This window comes from Excalfactoria chinensis, chromosome 6 (assembly GCF_039878825.1).
Source record: "Excalfactoria chinensis isolate bCotChi1 chromosome 6, bCotChi1.hap2, whole genome shotgun sequence".
Taxonomy (NCBI): domain Eukaryota; kingdom Metazoa; phylum Chordata; class Aves; order Galliformes; family Phasianidae; genus Excalfactoria; species Excalfactoria chinensis.
The window spans coordinates 25,008,945-25,036,289 of record NC_092830.1 but is presented as its reverse complement, the minus strand read 5'-3'; the positions used below and the strand labels follow the sequence as shown (position 1 = coordinate 25,036,289).

At 40.1% G+C, this 27,345-nt stretch overlaps 2 protein-coding genes across 3 annotated transcripts in view; one reads left to right on the top strand and one right to left on the bottom strand.

Annotated features, from left to right (window-relative positions):
* The window catches only part of ENTPD1 (ectonucleoside triphosphate diphosphohydrolase 1), a 48,616-nt gene extending 32,427 nt beyond the window's left edge, over nucleotides 1-16,189 (bottom strand). Inside the window, exon 1 of one of the 2 annotated variants that reach the window (XM_072340550.1) lies at nucleotides 16,041-16,189. The gene's annotated coding sequence lies outside the window, so the exon portion shown is untranslated. Of the gene's footprint in view, nucleotides 1-7,493; nucleotides 7,841-16,040 lie in introns of those variants that run through there. The other variant, XM_072340549.1, reaches the window with a different exon arrangement.
* Nucleotides 16,190-18,551: 2,362 nt separating this feature from the next.
* LOC140254036 (gamma-aminobutyric acid receptor subunit pi-like) overlaps nucleotides 18,552-27,345 on the top strand; it is a 42,374-nt gene continuing 33,580 nt past the window's right edge. Inside the window, exons 1-2 of the mRNA XM_072340222.1 lie at nucleotides 18,552-18,613; nucleotides 26,242-26,330. Of these exons, the coding sequence (XP_072196323.1) occupies nucleotides 26,275-26,330 (56 nt within the window). The 5' untranslated portion in view covers nucleotides 18,552-18,613; nucleotides 26,242-26,274. The remainder of the gene's footprint in view (nucleotides 18,614-26,241; nucleotides 26,331-27,345) is intronic.

Genomic DNA, 27,345 nt, shown 5'->3' with positions numbered 1-27,345 from the left:
CTCACAGGTCACATCACCCAGGACCTGTGTATCACCACTAGGATTACACCATCTTTTTTTTTTTCTCCTATTCGTAAAAAAGTATCAGCAAGTATTAATACTTCCTCTATCAACCAACCCTAACATCTACAAGTCCCTTTCATTTCTTTGCTGCTTCTTTCACCAGACCATATCTGTATTGCTGGTTCCTCTTCCATTTTAATGTAATTTCCTCAGTGATCCTGAAGCTATTTTTCTTTGAAGTGCAACAGATAAAAATACCCAACTTGTTACTCAATGCTCTGTCCTCACCTTTTCTGACTGCATCCTTCTCCAGTCATTTTGTAGCTTTTGCTCACCTCAACTTTTTCTGGTACAAGGACCATAGAATCATACGCCCCCAGTACAGGAAGGATGTGGAGCTCTTAGAGCGGGTCCAGAGGAGGGCCACTAAGATGATCGGAGGGCTGGAGCATCTCTCATATGAGGAAAGCTTGAGGGAACTGGGCTTGTTTAGCTTGGAAAAGAGAAGGCTCTGGGGAGACCTCATTGCAGCCTTCCAGTACTTGAAGGGAGCACATAAACTGGCTGTTTACAAAGGTGGACAGTGATAAGACAAGGGGGAATGATTTTAAATTGAGACAGGGGAGGCTTAGCTTAGTTGTCAAGAAGAAGTCTTTCACACAGAGGGTGGTGATGCACTTGAATGGGTTGCCCAAGGAGGCTGTGGATGCCCCATCCCTGGAGGCATTTAAGGCCAGGCTGGATGTGGCTCAGTGCAGCCTGGTCTGGTAGTTGGCAGCTCTGCATATAGCAGGGGTTTGAAACTGGATGATCATCCTGGTATCTCTCAACCCAGGCCATTCTATGAAATATATTGAAGGTGCAGTACCAAAGGCTGTAAGGTAGAAAGGTACAAAGATGGTAACAGATATTCAAAAGGTTATTTATAAGAAAAACCTCACTGATATGGATGCCTTCACTGGGAAATGCTGAAGCAATCTCCACCAAGGAGCAATCTCCAAGAGATGCTGCCTTAGTGGTGGTCAGCCCTTAAATGAGGTCTAGAGGAGATGAAGTCAAGCTCCACCCCTTCCGGGAGCACAGCTAAATTACTCTCACCTGTGCTCCCACAGCTGACCCAACACTTGCCTCAGCTGATTAATCAGAGGTTCAGGCTGCGATTACCAATTTCCCATACAAAGGCCTATTCTCTAACTGCCAGCCTGATTTACATATTTATTAGAAAGTGATTTAACTCCATGGCAGGCCTGCAATATTATATTCTACAGACTCACCATACTTTCAATGCTATTATATCATTAAAGATCCAAGTGCTACCTTCATTTCACTTTACAGCTCTACATAAACATAGTAAAAGTAAAAACAACTATTCTCCATAAGCTCTACAGCTTAATTTAAAAAAAAAAAAAGTGTTTGAAAATGTTAACATGACACAGGGCTCATTAAAACCCTGCTAATGAACAGAGTCATTAGTTAATAAAACAGTTGCTCTTTCTGCTCAGGTTATTTAATACACCTGATTTTACCCACATCAGCTGTAAATGTTCTGAACTGAACTACAGAGCAATTTACTTGTCAAATTTAATAAAAAGCATCACGGTCCCAAACAACACTGGCAGCATCCTGCCCTGTAAGTCTGCTTCTCAAACCCTTAGCCATCATATTAATACGAGGTATCAGAATTCCCCTACTGGCAACTGAGCTCTTGCTTTCTCTTTCAGGCACTGAGGCATGAAGTAATGTCACCGATTTTGAGCAAATACGCTAGTGCTGGGGGCGCTCCTGAGTAGTTAGATCTTTTATTCTCATCGTTTGCTTCCTTTAGTATCTTCCTATTGTTTTATCTGGCAGAAGTAGCTGATAAAATTCTGATAAAATGAAGGCAAATAACTTCCAGTGTTCTCACAGGAGGGAGCCCTTCTTGGCCAGGCGTGTCATTATACTCAGAAACCACCATCAACTACCCTAATTTCCTAAGTCTCTCTTTTGATAGCATTAAGCCATCAACACCTTGAAGAAAGGATGTCTTTAAAGTGAAATCAGTACAACTTAAACAGAGTAAGAAATTAACAAAAAAATATTCTCAAATGCCCAAGAATATAGAACAAGAAAAAAGAGGAGAAAGAAATATCAGAAGACGGTAGTAGATACATCATGAATAGATATAGGAAGCCAGTGAACATCCATTGCCTTGTTTAGCATGCAGAACTTCACAATACCTCCAAAATTCTGACTGCAGAGTGAAACTAAGGAAAATAACCTAGCAGTGGCAATCATGTGTTGAATAATTACTATCTTAGGACAGAAGAAAGAAGACGGCCTTCTTATCTGCTCCTCTGTCAGATTTCATGACCAAACTTCAGTTAAGATTTAATAAAACAAAAATGATCATGCTACATATTGCTAGCTAAGACAAAGATTAATATTAAAGTAACCACAAAGCAACTATTTTCAAAAAAGGAACCAGACATATTTAGATCAAATTAAGTCACTCCATTCCAGTATTTATTTATTTTTTCAGATAAAAGTACTCAGAATGCAGCAAATGAAAAAGGAAAAACTTTAAGGGTTTTTTTTTTTTTTTTTTTTTTTTTTTTTTTTTTAATGTCTGAATTCAGCCTGACTACCCACTCACCCTCTGTTAAGTGATTTGTTCTTTATTAAGTGAGCATCTGCAGAGGAAGACCAGTTGTAGCACAGACACATTGTCCATCAGATGTCACCCAGTCTACAGCCAAAGCAAAGTTGGCTGCATCCATCCAGAAGGACTATTTGAAGAGTGTCAAAAAGATAGCATAAAAATCCTGACCATCTTTAATTTGCATATGTTTGTTAGCCATAAATATACCCATGATATATCAGCCCACCTGCTTTGCCATGTTCTAGAGGCAAAAAATATTCTTCTTTCCAACAGAGCTACAGAAAGTAGGCTTTGCAATGGGAAATCAGTACGCATCAATTTATGTTGGACCATTTCTCCAAAAAGGAATCCACTAGATCTTCACAACTGTAAAACCTGCTGCCTTCTGTCCACCTCACCTGATGGCAGTACATCTGTTCTGAGTTACTGCATGGTAGCACTGCAGAGAACTGTATCTAGAAATGTGAGTTCTCAGATATTTCCAGACTTGCTTTCAGATTTGCTTTGCACTTTTTCACCTTGTGTATTTATACGTGCCTTGGATACAAATGTTTCAGTGAGGTCATCTTAGTTTCTGGGAGGTTTCATGTCTTGTTTTCTTTAGTTTCGCACTTTAGCAGACCAATAAAAATGGGAAGGAAATGGACAGACTGCAAAGTAGCCCTGAGTTTTACAGAATGCTACATCTTGTTTTGCTGATGATTGGCCTTTATTACTTGTACAGGTATGAGTACTTCTTGTTTACATAAATTCTTCATCCCATCTCAGTCCTCTCTGGATTAGCAAAAAGAGTTGAGTAGCTATTATGCTTAAAGCAAACAACTTCCTATGTACTTGCCTTGATTTATAACTTCAGCAGAAAAAGGTTAAGGCTTGATGATTTCCAGCTGTGTGAAGCCTCAGCTTCAATCCTAAATTTGCAGCCTAATTTATAATTCTATGAACTACAGAATTTGTTCATTTATACAAAGCAGAATCAGTTGGGGTCCAAAAACTCATGTATATCCACTGAGCGATATAAATAGCTTTCTAGCCCTTCTAGTTCTATTTGCTGTATTGGTTGACTTCCTTTTTATTCCCCATCACCAATTCCAAGTGATATTTGTTCCCTATCTAATAATAGATAATAATAATAATAGAATCTATGATTCTATGATTCTATCTAATTTATACCTACAGTGAATGCTCAGACCTGACTCCTTACTAAACACACCTGTATCAATTCAAATCCCACTCACCTTTCTCTTCTTGAGCTGTCCTATATACCTAAGCACAGCTTTCCTCATTCAGCATGCAGGAGGCATCACTCATCTTGTTTCTTCTATTAATATGCCCCCAGCTGGGTTTCCAGTTCAATGCATCATGTACAAGCACAGCCCTGTCCATCACTTTTCAAAACCTTGCACAAGTCACTCTTAGGTGCAGCGATTTTGCCTCACAAATTCAGTACGTTAACATGATCAATTAGAAAGTATATTCAGATCTCATGTGTCAGCACTACTTTGCTTGTACACTGCTGTTCTTCCCCACCTGTGCTTTACGTACTTGGATGAAGAAACTAACCACCTGTGCAAATTCTGCTGGTGTTGTTTCCAGCCAGCATTCCATCCTAAAAGAGCAATTGCATTCAGTAAGTAAAAAGCTCATGCTGTTGGGGTGACAGGACAGGTAGCTGGGGTGATGGCGTTGCTGGAGCAGAGTCAGTGCAGCACTGGTCAGGAAGGGATGTGGCACCACAGTCAGGGCAGCAGCTGCCACCTCCTGGCTCAGCTCTTGATAGTGCTACTGGATGCATCACCAGGGAGGCTGCTAACATTCAAATGCTGTCACTTGCAAGCAAACAGGAATTTATGGGGGTTAGTTCATTTCTTAAGAGACTTTGTAGTGAGAAAAACAATGTAAAAACGAAAAATAGTCCTAGTTTCAAGCCTATTAGGGGATGTCAATTTCACAGTCTGAAATATAGGTTTATGTTTTAAGCTTCTTTCACTAAATGGATAATTGGTCTTTAAAGACCCTTAAGTCACTATACAAAACTTCTCTCCCAGAGCTTTCAGTGTGGAGAGAGAGTTGCTCTGGGAATCCAGAAACTGCCTTCTGAAGTTAGTGGATTTCTTCCCTCCTCTTCTCTCTTACACAGTGCAGACTTCCCTGAACTCAGCTACGTCTGCTAGAATAACATTGCACCACACACAAAAAATCAAGCATGCTAAAAATACATCCCGTAGGTATAATCCTAATTATGCTTAGGTTAGAAAGATTTAGTAACCTTGGAGATAGAAAACAGTGTAGAAATGATATTTTTAGCATCAAGGAACTTCTCCAAGCAACAATACCACACAGTACAAAAATATACCAGGTCAGTATGCTTCAGAGATTTCAGATGTTTCATCCTCTTATGGGCTAAACCATAGTACTCTTCAACTACAAATAAGCTGCATAGATGTGCAGTGAATTTTAAGTGTTCCATCATTACAAACCGATCCTAACTCCACAGAAATGGAGTTCTCCAATTCTACTATTTTCATACTGAATTTTCAATTTGAGAGTTCAAAAGTGCCAGTCTGAGTTTGGGTGGAAGGCAGCAATTTCTCAGGGGTTCCATGTTTGTTGGTGTGTACCTGGCAGCTGAAAGCCACCAGGCTTCCGTCACAGGGAGCAGAAGTCTCAGGTAATGAGTACTGTTAGAAGAAAACCCCACATTAATTCTCCCCTCAGAATCATATTTGTGTGCTGACAGTACTCCCCATGCTTTCCTTGGTTTTTTCTATTATGAATGTGCCAAACTGGCCTGCTGGGGTAAGCACAGCCGTATGCCAGCCCTTCCTATCTCCTCACTGGGTAACGAGTGCAAGTGTGTCCACGTGTTTGTGTGGGACTGTCAAAGGAAATGACTAAAAGCACTGTGTGAATACTTATCTGTTAATAACAGCTTTATTATATTAATAGCATTTTCGTTTCTGCTAAATAAAGTAGAACTCTTCTCATATTGCTTGAGATCTTTTCCCCTCCCTGATTTGATGCTGTACTGGGGAAACAGGCAAGCATCACGATGCAGTGTAACTTCTCTAAACATTTATAGCAAATGAAATTGATTGAACACTTAGTGACAAAGCCTATATATGAAAGCAGATGCACTGAAAATCCATTAATAAGACTTACCAGACCAGCTTTCTTTGTCACTGATATCCAGTGCATAACCCTGAAGCTGTGCCACTGTATACTGGCACATGCTTTACCATAAGAAGAAAACAGAGTTTTGGACAGCTTGATTTAAATACAGGCAAATTGAAGTATTTAACATAGGAACAATAGGGTTCTTTGTGGCTGGGAAAAAATGTTTTACCCTCCAAGTGCTGGCAGATTAGCCACAGCCTACTCTGCTTCTCTTTTGCTCTCAGTGCTTTTCATTATTTTTATACTCTGTTTCAAAGAACAGTCTGGAATTCAGGGAAAAGTGTTACCTACCACTGTGACAGAGGCTTGCCTGCCTAGCGTTATGAAACTGGAAAATGCATTTTTCCAAAGTACACTTTAATTTAAACTTCCAGAGCTCCCAGAATACCTGACGAGGGCTACAGTAGAGCATACAAACACATGTTCTGCCAACTTCAATGCTCTTTTCACATGTAGCTTTCCTTCATCTCACTCCCTTAGCATTCACTTCTCTTTCCTTTTCTTAAACTTACTGTTGCTCCCATTCCTTTCCTGTTTCTTGCTCTTCCTCCTGTAACTACTCACTTCCCACTATCATTTTCTCTAATAAAAATATTTGCTCTTGCTTTTACGTTAGGCATTTTCATCTACATTTTTCACATCTCTTTTATCTGGAGAGGAATTAGGGCACCTGTCATAGTACAATTGGTCTGTTTTTATCTTTCAAAAATTCTAAATAACATGATGCTAAACTATGTTTAAAGCATGAAGGCTGGCTTTACTTTAGAATGGTGATAATAACAACAACATTGCTTGAAATTGTTCCCAGATGTAGCCTATAAGACTAAGTTAAAGATGACAGCATTTACAGTACTCTAATCAAAGCACTACGTGATTTATGTAGTAGCATATCATCACTGCTCTAAATGACTGCCTATAACAGATCTGGCAATCATTTTACATATATTAAATATACTTATCTTTTAAAACATAGTAATGATAACAGTAAAGGACAGCAGTGACAAGCTGAAGATCTACTGCAGAATGTACTCATTTGTAAGGACTGTTGTCTGTTTCTTACACAGCAACATTCACATATAAAAAAACATATAAAAACAACTTGGATGAAGAGATGGTCACCAGCAGAAAGTTAACACTTACAGTCTTTATTTAGTTTTTAGAGTATCTGCTTGTGTTCTAATAACTGAACTTGTTCAAACTACAGAACATGCTCTTCTGATCCTCATTAGTAATTAATTCTTTTGTTGAAAGAGACAGAACTGCAGCTGCTGATTTATTTATTTATTTATTTATTACCCTCCTCCTTTTTCACTCCAAGGCACGAATCCTAAAATTCTGCAGATTGACCCTATTCCCAGCTGACTGTTCTGGGCACAGGAAAGGCAAAATGCAGGAATGTGATATTTATTCTAAAGATCTATTTTTTTCCTTTAATGTATTTTTAAACATGCATCTGTACAAGTCTCCTGATAAAAGAATTCTGCTGGAGTTCTTCCAGTCAGTTTTCATCACCTCTTTCTAATGGCAGTTGGATATTTATGATCCACTCCTCAACATCAATCCAATAGAGAGAGCTGACCACTACCGTTAATTTACAGGAGGGAAGGGTCTCCTCACTGCTAATATCATCTCTCCAGACTCACCCTGGTCCGTTCACCAATTTTTTACGTACCTTCTTACTCCCATTTCAGTTTCTCTTTCCACGAAGTCTTCTGTTTATTTCTCATCCTCACAGACTTAGCAACCAAGCTCCTCTTGAGGAAACTTTTTTTTTTCTCTGCACCCTTACTTCGGTTACCCTTTCAATAACTCAATAACAAAATCTACAGCCTTACCCTCCAATGAGCTGTTAACATGGCTTTAAAAAAAAAAAAAGAAAAGAAAAGAAAAAGAAGAAAAAAAAAAAAAAAAGCAGAAGACAAGCAACGAATTAAACTGTCCAACACAAAATCTCAATGTCAGCAGCCTCAGGCACTGCACTGAATCCTGGTCTTACTCCCTCAATTGCAATTCAAAAGTTCGAGTTCAAGAGCAGTTTGGGACTCCAGCCAGAATCCAACAAAAGAGTGAAAGAAGATCCGGGCACTCAGGCTAGAGCTGGAAACTTGAAACAAACAGCAGCCAAATCACCTCCACCATATAGGACACCAACTGTGCTAATGTGCTTCTGTATGGCCACTGGAGAGCAAGCAAACTGAATGCAGGTAAATGTTCGAACATTTAGAAGCTGTAAGGTTCATTACTGGTCAGAGACGGACTATATAAAAATATTCCTGCTATAACGTTTGAGATTTTTGGCAAAAACTGAAAATCTGAGCTCAAACTTTGTTTTGATTGCCCACTTTGTTAGTCTCTTAGTTCAGGGCATGTATTGACTTCGATTTCTCAAGATACTAAAACGATGCAGTGGAATAGCGGGATCTGCTGTTACAAGACCAAGGTCTGTACTCATGCTTTTCTCAGGGTGAGAAAGAGGTGTGACTGTATTCCGTGACAGTGCACCCAGTGCAGTGTTTTCCAGGCTTGCCTCTATCCCCCTTGGTTGTCTACAGCCATTTCATGCCTCACCACCACCAAAATAATCTGCTTTTATCAGAGCTGGATTTATGCTGCTTCTTGGGCACAAATATCCCTTCGGAATCTAAATCATTCCCCAGGGAAACACAAACAGGGACTTGCCCGAGGCAGAGCATGTGAGCACTGAAGAGTTAGCAGGCAGACACGAGTCACAGTTCCTGCTGTATGGGGCCAATCTGAGGCTCAGCACAGCACAAAGCAGCCCAGGAGCAGGTTGGTCAGTGTCCTGGGGCAGTTCCATGCTGAAAAAAAACAACGCCTCCAGGCCTGAGGTCTGCCCCACCGGCTCTTGTTTGGCCAAGAAATCAGTGTATGAGTCAGAAAGACAGGGAGAGATCAATCCAGATGCATTTCCTGAGTTTGTACCACTGCCTGCTTCCAAAAGATGTCCTGTGTGAATAATGTTCTCTGCATGTTTTTGTGTGCAAATCCTATCTGATATGCTCCTGCTGTAAATGCCATGCAAGTCCCATAACAAGCAGCAAGAGCTTCTCTCATGCTTGTCACCAGCCAGCACCAACAGAAGCATCAAGTAGAATGCAGCACTCTTGTCCCTTTACACACACTATTGAGTTATATTTGGCCCCATGGGGTGGACCAATGTCTGGCAAAACCAGACAGCTTCAGTGGTGAGATTGGGCTGGGGGTTTTTCTGAGGAAGTTAAGGAGCAACCAAAACCATGGAAATAGTGCTAGATGCTTCCCTCACCCCCTAGCAAATGAAAGTAATTTAAGAAGCATCTCCAAGAGTTTTACTGCAAATATGACCATCATTTCTTTAAGGAGTAGATGTAAAAATAAAACAGCTGTCACAGGTGACTTAACTTCCTATCCTATCCAAATTTAAGCGGACTGTATTTTTCAAATAAAGCATTTATAAGTAGAGTAAAATGCACTATTTTCAGATATTTTAAAAAATATGATGGTAATTTAATGCCAGCTTAATCACTGTCTGTGCTGCAAGATTTGCTTATTGTATGGTAATCGAGTCATGGCCTGAACTACTGATTGAGCACCTGGAGAAAGGACCCAGTCAGCCCTCAGAGCACAGAGCACAGGTGAAGGCAATTCCACCAGAAGGAGTGGAGCCTGGCTGCACCTCTCTTACACCTCATTTAAGGGTAGACTGCCATTGGGGAGGGGTCTGTAGTTGGAGATCTGTCTCTTGTGGAGTGTGATATCCAAGACTAAATCTTTAGAGGTGGGTAAGTACTTTTCCTTTGTAGCACTATTCCATCTGTGCTTGTCCCTTTGCTATTATGCTCCTGTATTGCCTTTCCACTGCATTAATCTTTCCAGTTGTAATGCTTATACATTTATATGTTTAAAGTTACTTTTTAATGTGCATCACAACAAATACTCTTTTCTCTCGATAAAGCAGTAAAATGTAATTACAGTGCATTTACCTGGTGTTACTGCAGAAAAAGAAACCTTAGAGTTCATTATGAGGTCACTTAACCCATTCAGGCACCTATGATAGCATGATTTGTTATTATCATTTTTTCCATTATAAAGGCTAGAATACTACAGTTCAAATACAAAGAAACAGCTTCATCTTCAGAGGTGTTTATGTAGACTTACTACAAAGATGGTATTTTAAAATGGCAGTGTGACTTTGGGCACATCAGCTAAAACTGTTGCTACTCCAAATGCTAGATTTTTGGATTAAAATATTAAAGGCTTTATCAAAGTATTTTCTCCAGCAGAACTTCAACCTCAACAAATAAAACTGATCTTGCTCCTGAGGCATCTGTGACCCTCCACCAGAGAGCTCTCCCAGTGCAGTGACACCAGGTGCAGTGGTGTAAGCACCACTGAGCAGAGGGGTTAAGGTTGTTACTTGGGGTAGAGTGACACCCTGGCACTGCTGCCCAAAAAATGGTGGGTGCCCAAGGCTGGGTTGGATGGGCTCTGGTCTGGTGGGGGGTACCCAGCCCACAGCAGGCAGTTGGAACCAGATACATTTAAAGTCCCTTCCAGCATACCCATTCTGTGATTCTATAGTGTGTAAATGTAATAGCATTGCTAAAGGCCTTGTTTAATGCTAAACAAATATTGACTATGCACAAATACTTTTGATAGCTACCTGAAATCTGATGAATATTTGAACAGTGGAATTGTTCATCTAATACAGACGGCTGTATTAGAGACAGGTAAACAACTACCAGGAAATCCTTAATTATATAAATCTGCTGGCTGAAATAAGCTATTGACGTGGAAGTAAAATATTGACTACAGATATAACTTAGTCAACACTGTAGATGCATTACTCTATGTATTTTCATAATCAGCTCAGAGTTAAATTGTTGTCACCACCTTGTCACTGTGGATAGGTTTGCCACTTTCAGCAGGGGTGTGCTATTTTGTCTGTAATCGCTATGAACCAGCAGGCCAGGATGAGCACACACCTTCACCCTACAGCAAGGAGAGCTGCTGAAGCAGAGCAGTTTCTGTTTTGGAGAATGATACCACACTGCCACCCTCAGCAAGAACAGCAAATCGATGAGCGTTTTCCTCCATTCAAAAAAGGAAGGTTAAAATGGTCTTTGTTTTATTACAAGTGAGCATTAAACACATTTCTCATCCCTGTGTACTTCTGGCACGAGAGGCATCTCATTGTCATGAAATAAAAAGCACCTGCACCAGTGAAGTTTGCTGTTCTCTGCTGAGGCTCCTTGAATATAGGAAGATAGTAAGGAAAGACAGGCTGATCAGCAACTATCATGGTAAATGTTACTTACTAATTAAACTAGTTTGATGTGTCTTTTTCATGGGTAGACTGTGGTTGAAAGGTGGTTAGAACCAAGTAACTTGTCTTCTGTTCCCCTTATAAGCATACAGAAACGCACATCTACAAAAACCAATGTCATCTAGCATGTATATGATTTGAAACATAACACTAAGTGTTCTGCTGGTATACTTAATGTATGCTTTAGCTATCATACCCTCTGCATTTCTTTGCATATAACCTTACTTTTAAGGTAACTCTTGTATCAAGTTCAGAGTATGTTCACCTTGGAACCGCTTGTGATTTCTCATTTGCTCAAGTCTGTACTGACATCTGAAGAGACAAAACTGCAACTTTCAGGAATACTAAGGGGTAGCTTTTGCTTATTTTGATCCCAGATTTTCTCTGTATAGCCTGTGTTCTCTAATCAATTATTCATTTTCAGGGCGCAAAGCCATATTTGTACAGATCCCACTCTGTCCATGCTTATGCCTGCTTTTGTTCTGTTGTGAACATCATAATTCATCAGTAAGACAGTCAGACACAAAGCAAAGAAGTAATCCAGGAAAAAAGGCAACAAAATTTTTTATCTGAACCCACCTTTTATTGTCTTTTCGTATTTGTTAAATAGGTCAGAAAAGTGTGCCAGAGTGCACATCCTTGGGCCGAATGCAACAGCTGGGCTTTCATAATCTTGCTTCTCATAATATAAGTACAGACAGCTCCTATCCTCCAGCTGTTTGCTGTCAGCCCAAACCCAATGGTAGCGCATTTGGTCATAAGATGTTGGTTTTCCAGGTTTCTCCTTCAATGGAGTACTGTAGTGTTATTTCTATGGTCAGGGAACTTGATTGTAAAATTGTTCGTGTACAGAATTGTTCTATATGATATATGTTATATATCATATATAATATTTGGACAGAAGGTTAATGCCTTAAGTTGTACAATTACTAACGGGCAATTTCAATCTAAATTGCTTCCTTTAATGGAATATATGTGGGAAAACAGAAGGAAAATTCAGAACAGAAGCAGTACCATAGAATAATAAGAAAATCCAAGGGTCCATTAGACTAAAAAAAAAAAGGCATTTTATCATCTTATGCTAAAATTACACATTAAAAAAAAAATGTTATTTTGAGGCTTTGATAACTGCAGTTCAGTTTTTCAATGGTATTTTCTATGTTTCACTGGGTTTAAGAGTACATATGCAGCTAAGGCTGTACTTTTCAAAAGCATGAGTGATGCGGAATACAAGCACTGCACTGTTCACTTAGTAGACTTGAACTAATTTATTTCCTTAGTAATTTAAGAGAGACCCTGAAGATAATTCTCTCCAATTTCATCAATGACTGTATGACTTTGAATCAATGTGTCATCCAGGACCACTGCAGATGTTGACTCACATTAACTTCCACAGGGAGATCCTTATATGTCATGTATATCTATAACTCCTTTTGAACTGCCTTTGGCATTTTCTGCTTTCAGAATTACTTTATTTGTGTTTAATAGATCAGGCAGATATGTATGTTGCTCTGAAAGTAATGCCCCTTATTCATTTTCATGGAAACTAAACTACAACAGATGCAAAGCACACAGTAACTCAATTCTCAGGTATAAATCACTGTTTGTTTGTTTTTTCAATGTAGTCACCACCATCAGTTAAGCATTTTCACCACTGATGAAATCTTGCTATAATCTGTCAGCTTTACAAACAGATATTCCCCAAAAAATAGTGATATTGTCATCATCTACTTGAAATGAGCTTGTAGGAAGCTTAACCTCACCAGTTAAGCACTTAAACACCCTAATTATTTCTACATAATGGGGGCTCATACACAACATATTTATAACATTGTGAAAAGGAAACCCTACTTTCTTGATAAATATAAGGTTTGTAATTTAACATTTAGGATGTACTACTGCCCTGTTATTTTTTTTCCTTGCATACGCTTGCATTAAGCAAGAGTCCTGCAAGCACTTAGAATCATGTTACAATCTCCGTGTTTGTGAGTAAACGTTAAAGTAAATATCACTTAATTCTTCTTCTGTTTATACTTAGATATTAGCCCTTAATGGCATATTAATGTCTGCATTTAAGGAGATAAATAGGAGGAAGATTATGGGGTAGTGCACAACCAACTTTAGAATTTGGCTCAGTTTTCCCAGTATGCTGTTCAAGCATAAGAGAATGTTAGCAATAGGAACTTGTACAAAATACACTGTGTTAGTAATAATGGAAGCAAAAAAAAATTCCTCCTGCTTGTAAAAGAAAGCAACTTCTACATGGTCTCCCTAAAACCTTGGGTTTCTAATGTTGTGACATGCATTGATATAGAGTACAGCAGCATAAATTAAACTGCAAACAGATAAGGCACATGGTCACAGCACAGTGCAACTTTATTTGGGCTGGAAACAATTCTTTTCTGTGAAAGCAGCATTTCAATTCTAGATCATCAACTCTTTTTCATCTTGCTCAGGTCACATGGTAGGTATGGCTTAGGAAATGAATCTTTGAAATATTAGTTCTTGTGTTGTTTTTTTTTGTTTGTTTGTTTTTTTTTTTACATATGCATAGCTGATGATTAAAAAGTGATGACTTTCATGAACACTGGTGGCTGCTTTAGGTGGACTGAGTGTGGGTAGGGTGAGAGCAGGAAGTGGCACTTTTTAGACAACTACTTTCATGAAAAGAAGGAAAGGTTCAGCAATCGCTCCAGCTTCCCTTTGGGAAAGTCAATTCAATGATTTTACAGTGATTTGGCATTACCACTAGGACTGCACAGCAGCAATGCAGTGAGCCTGTCTGGCTGGACACTTGCTGCATGTCCAGTGCTTCTTAGCTCCTCCTGGTCCTGCTTACAACTTCAGTTTTCTAACCGTGCCTGAGTGTGTTTATCATGGCCCATATAACAGTGATGCTAGAAAGGTCATGATGCATGGCATCATTAATAAACTATACAGCTCCCTGCAGTAACGGAGAAGGTGAAAATAGCACCTTGATGTGCTTTCTTGAGGCTTTTTATTGATAGCTGAACAGGTATGTGCTGCTCATGATGAAAAGTGAGCATTTCAGGGTAGTGAGACAACCTGTCAAGCCATGTCTTCTAGAACAGCAAGCTACATCACAGCTGGAGGCTTACAAATTTCGGCTGTCCTACTAATAAAGTGGAAAATAGTATGTGATGCAAGGCTAGTACAAGCCTGCCTGTTCTTGGCAGAATCAGTTGATCCACCTGGCCTTTCAAGCACTGACAGCATTATACAAAGAAAATCAATTGCCTGAGATAACCAAATCCACTGTCTTCATCTCAGCTTTTTCACTCATTTCATATAATTCTGGAGTATTAACATTATTATGGGCATAATGGAAACATAAGTACTTCATTAAAGCCAGCACCTGGACATATTTAATAGCATAGCAAGAGCTAAGAAAGATGGGACAAATGCATCCTTACTGCTATGAATCAACTGACAAGTGATACAAGCAAAAATATGTGCTTCTCAAAACACCTTTTAAGGAAACAATAGCTACAGGTGGAGATGTCTTCCCCTTCTAGGGTGGTTTCACCCTGGGGTGATTTGACACTATGTGGGAAGAGCTGAGCTTAACATTGTACCGGAAAGCTGTGACCTGATCTGAAGTGTTCACATGCAGCGTGCATCCTGACTGCACACAGCAGCATCTGCACTGCTCCAGACTGAAAAGCAGGGTAGCAGAGCCCCAGCATCAACATGCTTTCATTTCTGCTTATGAGTAATCCTGCGAGAGGTCAGACCAACGTTAAAGCAAGCCATTAAACCTCACTGACTTCAGCAAAAGAGAGAGGTGAGAATCTTGCTTGACAAGTCTTGGCAAAGAAGAGCTTATCAAGAGGAGAGGAATTTAATTCCTACGTGGGTCAAAAAATGAGGAAAACATCACATCCAATACTTAACAAAAAATCATTGTATTTTATGTGACTGGGCTGCAAGATACAAGAGGTGACATGCATTCCTAAATTTGAACTACTTGTGTTTTACTACCCATATTTTCACTGCAGTAATCTGGGACAGTTGCAGAATGTTTTGCCCCGGGGTCACTAAGTAATCATAATCACTTCAGTGCAACTATTCATGCCGTCTGTATTAAGCATGAGAATTTGTATTTTCATGGGCAAACATTCCTATCTGAGTGCAGATCGTATCAAGTAGGACACTGACTCATCCTCTACTACCCATGAAATATATAATAATCAGAAGGCTTTTTTCCTATAGAATTCTGAAGCTGGAAAATGTCTTACTGCATGTCTTCCATATATTAGCTGGGATACTGTACAGTGAAATACAGTTACCCATGGTAGTTTCAAATATATGCTCCCCAGTTAGCAGATTTTGGGAATCCTCAACATTGGCATTGCCTATTTTGTCTTTTAATCAAGTAATATTTTAATTCTATATACCAGCAGGTATTTTTCTGACTTTTTGCTTTGCATTTAACTTAGGTACAAGATTGAACTATTTGATCTCAATTTCAGGTCCTCAGCAAAACTGTTTTTATTCAGTACTGGCTTAGTAAGAATTCCAAGCATTTACCATTGCATTAACATCTTCAAAATGTAAAATTGGGAATATATCTTTGTTTATACTTTGTTGATATATCACTATTTTATGTATCAATATGAGACTTAAATTATATGGGTTTATTTATAAAGGTTACTTGTTATTGGGAAAGCATTTGAAGCAATTAAAACCTGATAGCTGATTAGGAATAGTACATCCCAGGGTTACAGGGGTTCACTGCATTTTCCATTATTCTTAGCATGACAACCACTGGGAATCATTACAGATCACAGTGTTTTTTTAATCAGGGCTGCAGATTACAAGAACTCTCTGAGGCGGCAGTTTGTACTGAAAATCTCCCCAAAAACAACTTACCCGATGTAGATGCAGAGGGCTAAATGCATGGAGTTCAAATGATTTCTTACTGGGGACATCCAAATTTTGCGTGCTCTGTGAGTCTTTTCTGCAAGCCGTTCTCTGAAACCATTTCATTACTCTTTACCAGCCTGAGGATGGAGTCAGCTGATTTCCCGGCTGATGAATGGCTCTATTCAAGGACTTGAGCTTGGGGTTAATAATTGAGCCGTCTTGCTCCAGGGACAGCCCCAAGGGCAGGTGACAGATTCGGTGCCTCAGAGGTCCCATTGCTGCAATGGGACGGGGCAGGAAAGGGGAGCCAGAGACACTCAGTAGAACCCTCGTAATCCAGGGTTAGACTAAGCAACATAAGCCTTAGTTTTACATTAACAGACTTTACTGACAAACTAATATTTCAGGCCAGGGGAACCAAATTCATTTTTAATGCTGTCATTTATCTGCTTCTCTGCAACAGAGAGTACCGCAATTGCTCATGGCCCAGCTGCCGTCCCAGGTGACCTGAAGTCCCATGACAGCCATCTATGTTCTTCTGTGGAGAGAAGAATGCACCCTGCACAGGGTTTTTTAATGCTTCTCAACTACCTCAATGGCTTGAAGACTTCAAATCCAGGCAGGTGCTGTTTTCTGGCTTTCTTATACGTGAATTACTTTTCATATTTTTCCATTTGAGGACTGTGAATGGTAATAGGCAAAACAATGCTGCTGCTGCTTTGAGTTTTCAGACAGATCATTTCCCATCCCATTTAAATTATGACCTGAAATTAGAGAGAACTTGAAATAGATGTTAAGGAATAAGTAGGAAAATCCCAAGAATTTTCAGAATCTGATACTTTCCATTAGATATAATCTGTGCTCAGTGTACTAATGGGAATAATAAACAAACATCAGTATTGTTTCTATGCCAGTTGGTAATAGAACAGTCTTTAAAGCTGTTTTCTCAGTTCTAACGCTATGAAATGCCACATGAGACCAAACCTGCTGATTCTACTTGCAGCTGTTCTGCAAAGCAAGAAATCAGGGACTTTTTTCCACTGGGTTTCAAGCTTTATGCCTGACTGACGAATGAAGGATAAGCACTATACATGTTACAGTTCCACTGTATTCAAACAAGAGATGTGAGGGGAAGCACCCCAGAGCAAGGACACTCAGCATGTATTCCTGACCAGACCAGCATTCAGCATTTGGAGGGAATGTGGGATTTCATGTTTCTAATTTCTCCTGCCCACAGAGGCAGTAAAAAATAAGGACTTTAGGCAACAACAGCAACAGAAAGGTGCAAGACAGCAAGGAAATACTCTCCAGTTTTTCAGAGATGTGCTTTTCCTTCTGGACCTCAGACCTTTCTATAGCCTGGGGCAAGTTTCCAGTGCCACAGCTGTGGAGCATCAGAGCAGGCTCCTATAAGAAGGCATGGGTAATCATTTTATAGATAAAGACACATGCCTCCTTCTGCCATGAGGCTAGCACATGCTAGAGGAAGGAAACAAAACCTTGGATCCTTACTGCTAGAAACTGATGGACTGCTCCTCAAAATTTGCTTTCCTCAATTGTCAACATCAAAAAGAAATGCAGTGCCAGCGGTTGAAAGAGCAGTTCATAGAATTGAGTTGGAAGGAACCCTTAAAGGCCATCTAGCCCAACTCCTCTGCAATGAATAGGGACAACTACAGTTCCATCAAGGTGCGCAGAGCATGCTCTAGTCTTATCTTGAATGTCTCCAGGGAAAGGGGCATTCTGCTTGTTGTCATCTTTCTCCTCCACAGCTTGAACCAGCAATTCTATATTTTGGTACTGGTAATACTGACCCTGTCAGGAAGGATTTTTTTCTTGCTTTTCTTTATATCCTAACTGCAGGAAGTGCCTTCTGACAGTAGATATTAACCTGTCAGACATTACTTCCCTTAACACAGCCATTCCGTGTGGGAATAGCATTACCCCAAATGTCTTCCTTCGTCTTTTGTTGTATGGAACAGCATTACCCGAAAGGAAGTGATAATTTCACACACCTGCAAGACGTAGACAGTTCCTGAGGAAAAAGGTCAGAAAGAAAAATAATGCTAAAGCTAACATTTTCCTTTCAGCCTCTGCAGAGCAACCTGAACAGTGTTACCCAAGAACATCCAGAACACCTGGACAGCATGGAAGTTTCTGGCCAAGGCAGCTGGGATGCAACTATTGCAATCAGGAAGACAAGGCAATCAGTTTTATGTGAGCTTTCCTTCAGGGATGTGACAAAAGAAGTGCAGTGGGAAGTGCCACCCCTGATTTTTTTTTTTTGGCAGACATCCTTCATCGCTTCTCTCTACAGTGCGGTCAACTCGAAGCCCACTGGAAAAAAAAAAATAATAAAGCATACCCAAAGAAAGTAAAAAAGGCAAGAATAAGCAAAGAAATGGCAGCAGCTGCTCAGAGGCACCCACAGGGCTTAACCGTCACGAGCAGGGGGGCCCCTCGCTGCCCACCCATAACACCCGGCCGGGGGCGGGCTCGAACCCGCGGTCCCCGCACTCGCCGACCGGCTGCCAGGCTGTACGGAGGGAGGCGGCCCCGCGCTCCGACCGCGGCTGCAGGTAGGTACGGCACCGTGCCTCGGGACATTGCCCAGAGCCGCTCCTTTCCTGGGGTGCTGTCCTTCCCTTGTCGTTCCTACCCCACTCTGCTCCATTGCCTTTATTATTATTATTTTTAATAAAAATGATTTACTCTCCCCGTTTGAGGTATTAAGATGCATTCCCTTAGGATTAAAATATCAACAGCTGGAATAACCCAAATTGCCATTAGCAAGATAAAAGTAAGATCTGAGGATTGATTTCTATTTCTCCCCAATATTTCTTCCCCTGTCCAAAAAACAAAATAAAAAGCCTGCAAAAGCTTGTTTTTATATATACTGATTGGCAAACTATGAAGCTTCTACAAGGAAGGATAGTTTAGGAAACAGTTTCCCTGTTTTCCCCTCAGTGCAGTGCCAGATCTGTGTCTCACCTCAGCTCAATGTGAAGGTCAATACTGTGCCTATGCTTTAAGAGAAGTGTGCAGTACTTGAAGAAGAAACACATTGGTTAAGCCTGTTGTTGAGTATTGGGTTATAATGAAGGGAAATATCTGAATTAAATGAAAGCATTTTGTTTTTTCTAGCACGCTTTTCTCAGATCATAAGAAAACCACCCATCTAGCAACAATTTCAGCGCCTATTCAAACATTATAAACAGGGTACTTAAAGGTTACTTTTCAACATGATGCAACTCTGGGTGATTCTAATGACTGTCACAGAATAATGCTACAGCAATCTGTACTCACAGAATGGGAAAAATCCTGAAGCAGTCACACACTTTATCCCTGTGGGAAGATTAGTTAAATCTGTATTAGTGAAGAGAGAAAACAAAACAAACAAACAAAAAAAACAACAACCCAAAATACATGTTTTAATGAAAAAAATACCACACACTTTCAAAGCCCCTTTTGTGATTTCCCTTTGGAGCTCTTGCTGACTTTGAGCTCAGCTCTACATCTGACTGATCAGCACCTCTGACTTGCACATTGGTGGGTATGAGCGCACAGCTGAGCCCAGGACGCTTAACTTCTTTGAGACCATTTACATTTTTGTGTGGTTGGGTAGTAAGAAGCATTTCATATGTGAACGTCGTTTGCTAATGCATGTGTTTCTACTGAGTAATTTTAATTAATTTGGGCCAGCTTGTCTCAAATGCAACAGCTTTCTAGACTGAGAAAGACAGAGATGCTTTAAAATGTGATTGTCTCCTTTCTTTTCTGTCATCCTTTTGCACTGCTTGGAATTGTCAGCTTGGAAGTCTCCCACTTTCTGGACGTTTAGTTCAGCAAAGAATTAAAACTTGAGACCCAAGCTGATGAGAGGTGTTTGGAGGCTGTGTCCCCCAGAATATTAATACTTTCTGCAAAGGTTTTGACTGTTCTTATGCGAGTCTGCCAACGGGAAAAGTCTATTATGCAGATTCATAGTTTGCATGGACAACAAGGCATTGCTAGGCTATATTCCCCCAGCAAAAAGCCTTGCAGTTGTAAACAAAATCAGCTATAAACTGAGGGGCTCTTGCTGTCATGAATCTCAGAGGCATACTGAGAAATACTTAGCCAGGAGGAGAGAAGATGGGGATGGCTTTAGGCCTGATCTGCTACTGCAGGGCTCGAGCCTCAAGAGTAAGTTCAGCATGCAGAGATGTCTCTCATTCTCCTGTGCCAGAGGCTGCATGGAGGCAACCTGAGGGGAGATGAGCTCAGTTCTGGGCAGTTTCTGTCTCACAAGAATGCTATATTGAGGCTCAGAAATCAGGGTGTATGTGGGGAGACTCCTCTAGGTTATGAGCCAGAAGATTCCAATTCTTAACTTTCATAAGGAATGATAATTGAATCTGGCATCAGAAAGACGTAGTTTCACTTGTCTTTTCAAATCAAGTTATTACTTTCGTAATCTGAAGCAGCATATTCTGTCCAATCTGATGAATTTTCAACTATTCATATTAATCATATCTACTTTGATAATGCCCAATCAAAACAGTGGCTTTACTTCAGGCTGCAGAAATAAGTTAGGCTGATTTGCATAGCTAGTCAAGTACGGTTACATACCTGCTTTCGTGATGGGTTGCATGTGTGTTGAAGCTGCCTGCACCTTTCTTGCCAAGTCCAAAGTACCTTTGAGGTTATATTTATCATTTTCAGCCTCTCAAGGCTGTATAGCTCTTCAACATTCATCCTTCAAACAGTATGAGAACTGAGCACCTTTCTGCTCTCTGATGCTGTGGTGTGGGCAAGTGAATGGTGAACAACAGCCACCAAAACCCATGTGGTAGGAGAGGATCCATGGCTGCCTAGGGAATTGAGCATGGGCACCTTGCAGTGATGACATATAACTTTAAATACAGCAAAGGTCTGAGAGACGTTATTTGGTCCAAGCCAAGCATGCTGCAAAGAAAGTGATGGAAGTGCCTTTGAATGGAATACAGGCACTACAGAGTAATAACAAGCAATGAAGGAAAACTGTTTCTCCTCTTCCTGTAACCAGCAACAGTTCAAGAGAAGCCCAATCCCTATCCAGAGAGATAATGCCTCCTTGGCTGCTAAGCCTTAACTGAGGGGTGCATTGCTTGCACCTGAGCTCCCTGGGTTAGCTGTGCCTTCTCATTTGGTGCTCAGCCTTTGGTTCAGGCTGTGACCTGGCAATTCCACTGCAACAAGCAACCACTGAACATCTTCAGATGTCTGTAGAGGTCCAGTGACACAGATAGAACTGGGATGTACCAAGCAGAGAAAGTGTAAGAAGTATCTATACATGCATGTGTAAGCAAGCATTCATAATCTCACAGACTTTTGATTGAATTGCTGTGTGGCACACATACAGATTTTTCAAGCCATATTTAAACAGAAAGGAGTGGTATATTTAAATAGTCACAAGTAACTCTTGAGTACATTTATTAAAACTTATTCTTCAATTGTTTGTTACTATATCAATTTTTATAGGTTGCTGAAGTACTGTTTTACTGTATTATCATCTCAGTGCTGTGATACTTGGAACCAGGACACCTGACACTTACTCTCTTGTTTCATGAAGGTAACTTCTAGAACTGCAGTGCCCTGAACACCCAGGTGTTGTCAATCTAGGATTCTTTCTTCAGAAAAACTTTAAAACTCGCATAAAATTTCTGCCAGTTGACTTATTGTTTGAAACTAAAATGCAAAGAATGAAAACATGTGGATGTACAAAATAATCCCATTCTGTGTTATGTAAATTACACTGATGCTTATAAATTGATAATTGAGAACTTGGATAGAAACAAGACCTCAAACTAGAAAGGCACATGTCTCTAACAATTAGACAGTATTAAGTGTATGAAAATGCTAGTAGTCATTACTACTTTTGTAGCCAAATTTAAAATGTCTCCATTAATGGATTTCTTTGGTCCAATTTGTGTCCTTCCAATATTTTGAAGACTTTCCATGCCAACTTGTGTTATTTGGGGTATTGAAATATATATTACTGTATATTTGACAAAAGCTTATGAGCATAGAACTTCAGAGGTGCTCTTCAGATAAAAGGAACTTGCAAGTAGGTAATTTTATCTGTTACTTCTATTATCTGAAACTTGTGGCAGCTCTGTTGGTGAGAACATCAAAGCAGAACTGAAATCCAGCATTTCATTTGTGAGCTATTGCTGGGTATGTCAACAGAAGGAGCTCAATATCCCTCCAGCTCCTAAGATAGAACTGGATGGCCCTGTACTCAGCATTTGTCTCTGCAAAGGAAACATGACAGGACAGCTACTTTCTGTGGACCATGTAAATCTAACTTTGCTTCCTTGCCCAGGGAGACTTTACATGGTTTATGCCCCTGCCAGGCTAGAGATGTGCCTAGGGTTTAGAAACAAGCTAGCTGGTGTGCCAGCAGCCAGTTGTCAGCCAAATGAATGGGGGTCCCTTGTAATAGGGCATATGCATTGGTCCACTTGCATCCATCAATTCCTGGTGAAATCTGCTGCTGCCCAGTTTTATTCCTTCTAATTTGAATTTGATCCATTAAAAACAAACAAACCACGCAGTCAGTGACCACAGCTCATCTGTGTGCAGTTGACTTCACCTAGCGATGAGCAAGAGTTAACCTTTTTCACTTGCTGCTTGTGCACAAGTGAAGGAGTACAGAGGATTATTTCCCATACAGCTTGGAGTCAATAAGGAATCTGCCCGTAAGAACTGCAGAAGCCAGTTCCAGGTGGCAATATATAAAAACAAAGGTAGGAGTGAAGAATGAATAAAGTGCTTGGAAGTGATGGTGTTATGCTGGAGCCACAGCTTCTGGGATTACATCTCCCACTGTACATCTGAATCATGATTGCTTCCATGCGTTTAACTCCCTTTCTTCCACTTCATCTTTACCAGTTTCAGCTTTCCGTTGTTTTCCCTACAATTAATTCATACTGCTCTAACAACCAGAAGACAGAATAGAAAATGCCCAGATGCACTGGCTGTGATGCAGCTGTGGTGGGCAGGGTGGGCAGAAGGCAGAGTAGGGCAGGGAGCTGAGTCCCTCAGCCAAGTGCTTCCAGTAGGCTGTCATTTGGATGTTTGGGTGCAGAAGTTAAAGCAACGTCAATGCTAATTTGGTTTATGCTATCTATAAAACCACTACTAACAGTTTTAGATAGTTCTACAGTTTTAGATGTCTGCAATAGCTTCCACGGGAATTCAGGCATATGGCCCTTACCATATGACGAAGTGCCTTTAGTAATTTTTAGTCTTTTCCACACTTCTGCTTGTGGATAAGATACTGCAGTATAAAAGGCATTTCATGCTTTGATTCATCTCCACAAAATTCACTTCCAGTGAAATTTTAAGATACTGCCACTTCCTCTGCCAGCTCTTTGCCTCATCTCATTTCATTCTCAGGTTTGTGAAACTCAAGTAATCCACTTTCATGCTGAGATAAACACCAAATTCTCAGGAGAAACACCAAAAACATTGGATACTATCTTACAGTCTTAACCTGTTCTGAGTTGAAGCAGAAATCACCGTTGCTTAATTATAAAGGAACTGAGAGCAGCTATTTATTACCTTCACCTCAGTTCCTGGAATCTTTAGTACATGAATGTGTGTCAGTATGTGCACAATGATCTGGATTGCACGTGATGTCTGGTAAAACCAAATGGCTCGATACTCCATGCAGATAACAGGTTATGTGTATTTTTCCAGGCTACAGGAAAGACTAAAATATTGTGGCTCCTGCTGAAGTAACTTTAAATACCAGTAATTAATAAGGCTCACATACATAGGAAAAAATCCTGCTGTAAGTCTGTAAATGCATGACAGAAGAAATCCAGACACCCAAGCATGTAAAAAGACAGGTGCTAGTGGAACAAAACAGCTCAGTAAGCCCTTTAAAAAATGGACTGAGTGCATGCATGCATGCATGTGTGCAACTGCAGCAGTGATTCATACATTTAGCTTAATTGTTGCATGTGAAGCTGCTTAAGAGTTCAGAACTCAGTTGTATTCCTCGTCTTGCTGGCAGCGTCCCTTCATAGTGATGGGTGCCAGTCAACATGCTAATTTGATCTCTCTGTTAGTACACCTTATGCAGCAGTAAGACCCTCTCCTTCCTCCTATTTCTGTGTTCTCACTTCTCCTGCACACAGAACTAATCCTCATACCACAAAATGAGTTTGACCTCCCATGTGTTAGAGACTGAATAAAATCCACGTCCCTCAAAAAAATGCTAAGTTGGGAAAGGTCTGAAGGCAAGCTAGCTGCTTGAGAAAGATGAGTAATTAACTCAGTCGCTTGATCTGCAGCACTGTAAAAACTAAAACAAGTACAGAAATATCCATAGGTTTCCTTAATCTGCTTTTAAAGGATCTTAACCATATTAGGGGCTCGTAGTAGCAATTCAAAAGCTAAATATAAAAGAGGCTTTATGAAGTCATTAAGAGCTTTTCTGGGAAACCAGAAAGATCATTCTTATTTTTGGTATATTTTCCTGTGGGATAAAGATAGCAGATCTCGAAAGTAACCATCCAAAATGAGCTCCACAGCAGAGATACTGCGACAAAAAGCAGGGCTGTTAGAGAATCAGTGTTCGGAGAGCAGCGTTCTGACAACACCATCTGCTCAGCTGGGCTGTGTCTTCCTATTACAGGCTCCCTTATTGCCCCATGCATGATTTTTGGTGGAAGTCAGTGTAAGAGCAGATGATTTATTTTGACATTAATATTTACCAGGCTGGTGTGGTGTATGCTTCAATGTCCAAGATGTTGAATATTTTTACGTATTTAAAAAGCCATTCGAGTGGCTTTCCTCTTCTCTTGCAGACATTAGCAACTTATTTTGCCACTTACCACTGTTGCAAGTCAGATGCTATTCAAATGTTGTTAACTCGAGCAAATACCAGTGGTGCTGCTTTTGCTTGAACTATGAGCTAAGCCAAAGGTTACTTAAGGGCAAAAGAAGGTAGCTAGCATTTTGTGTTGGCCAGCTGAAGGAGAGTAAAACAAAGCTTCAACAAAATCTTAATTAGTAGCATTATTAGCAAAATTCATTCTTGACACTGAAAATAGTGCAATTTGATTTTTCCCTCATAAAACCTAAGAGATATTTCATTTGTATGTAACACTTAACAGTTCTATTGCTGATTCTGTCTGGCATTTGTTCTTGTTTTTGTTTTGTTTAGTTTTCAGGCAAATCTTTCAAATAACGTTTCTGTGCTTCGATGAAATATAGTAAAAGTTTGTGCAGCCTGTGAATTTCAGATCTGTGGAATGGCTGCACTAAAGCATTTTGATTGATACTGTTTTCATCCAGAAATGGATTGCAGAGCTGACAGATTACTTTCAAATAACCATTATGGTTGTGAATCATACTGACAAGAGCAAAGAAATTCCATTCAGAAGAAAGCATCTTGCTTCTGCTGTACATTTAGATGAATGTGGATATTTATGTATAGTTAGTAGATTTTTTCTTTATATAGCTAGAGATAAAAACTTATTGTTTTAATTTATCTGCTGCAACGTTTCCTCATTAACTACAAGCTTACCATAATGTGCATCATAAGTATTGGTACCACACATGAACCAGAGCTGTTGCTCCAAAACAGCTCTGAGTTCCAAAATGGATGGTTTGGTATTTCATGTTGAAGGGTACACTGACGTGCCAGGGATGAACTCACCCACAATTGGAAACAGCACTGGCAAAACTCAAGGTGTTTGTGATTTTCCTGCATATGTCTGCAGCTGTTTTTCAAAACAATCACTTTTACAGATATTGAAAGGATAAATGTAAAAATAGAAAGAGTTCTTGTACATCGGAATGCAGTTTCTGTTGGCAAATTAAATCTAAGCTGAACATCATGTTGTTTTATTTATTTTGAGTTTTAATTCTAGTAGACAGATACTAATACATTTCTAGCAGCAGCTGCTGAAGGTACAACTCCTCAGCTCCTCCTGTTAGTGTTGAAAACCTTGTGAAATTTGGATATTTGGAATGCAAATATGAACTGTAAAACATTAAAACTGCATCTTTTCCCTTCCCTTCCCTTCCCTTCCCTTCCCTTCCCTTCCCTTCCCTTCCCTTCCCTTCCCTTCCCTTCCCTTCCCTTCCCTTCCCTTCCCTTCCCTTCCCTTCCCTTCCCTTCCCTTCCCTTCCCTTCCCTTCCTTTCCCTTCCTTTCCCTTCCCTTCTAGGAGCTGCAAGAACTATTGAAGTTGGACCTGACAATGTACAGTCTGAAATGCTGCAGCTTAAGAGCATTTCTTCTGTTGGTCCTGTGTAGGTAAGAATTATTTACTGAAAATAATTTCCTCTACCTATAACATCAGTCAGCTTCAAGCTAAAAAGCTATCCAACCAAGGTAAAGCCAAATCTACTTGACAGCTGAACCTTCCCTCTTTCAAACAAACCAATCTGGGCATTAATAACAAAAATACAGGACTGAATTCCCCCATGAATCCTCTTCACCCTGATTTAGATCTTTTCCACTGAGAACACCAGTGGGGGAAAAAAAAAGAACTTAAGCAAATGATCCTTCAAATGGAGGACTACTGTGTAGAGAGTGTGAATATCATATTAGATGCTCAGCAAATTCAGAGGGGTGCATGGTCCTCTCCTGAAGCATTGTACCTAGCCCAGCAGGCAGAGGCACAGAGCGCACCTCCATGTGCTATAAGCTCGAGGTAGCAAAGTCATCTTTGTGCACTCATTGCTAAAGGAACGTGTCTTAAGAATTGCCTGGTTGAAACATGTACTATGCTTTGTAGATGAAATTGTGAATGCTTAAGGAAAACTGAATTGTGTTAGGCTGGAAGGCGCAACTGGTCACTTTCATATGCAAATAATCCCGCTAACAGTGCAGGTGGCATGGCAAATAAATAAATAAATAAATAAATAAAAGGCCTCATAAAACAGAAATGGAGCACTTTAAAAATGAGAAAACAAAAGTCTTCTTTTGGAAGGAACATATTAATAAGAACTTTAACAAGAAAATGCAAGCAGGGACAGGTTAAACAACATTGCAACCACCATCCTTAATCACCTGAAATATAATTGAAACCTGCTTAGCCAATTCTTTTTGTAGAAATGCCTTGCCTGTTTACCCTCCCAGTAAATAAATACCTCATGATAAGGTTCTGCCTGAGCTTTACTTTCAAGTTGATGTGCAAACACATTTTTAGATAAAAGCTCACATAGTGAGGGCAGGTGGCAGTCTCCTAAGGGGGAATGTGAGACCTTTCCCTCCTCTGCCTTCTGCAGGGCTATGTAGACATTGTTGCCCAGAGTACATTCAGTTT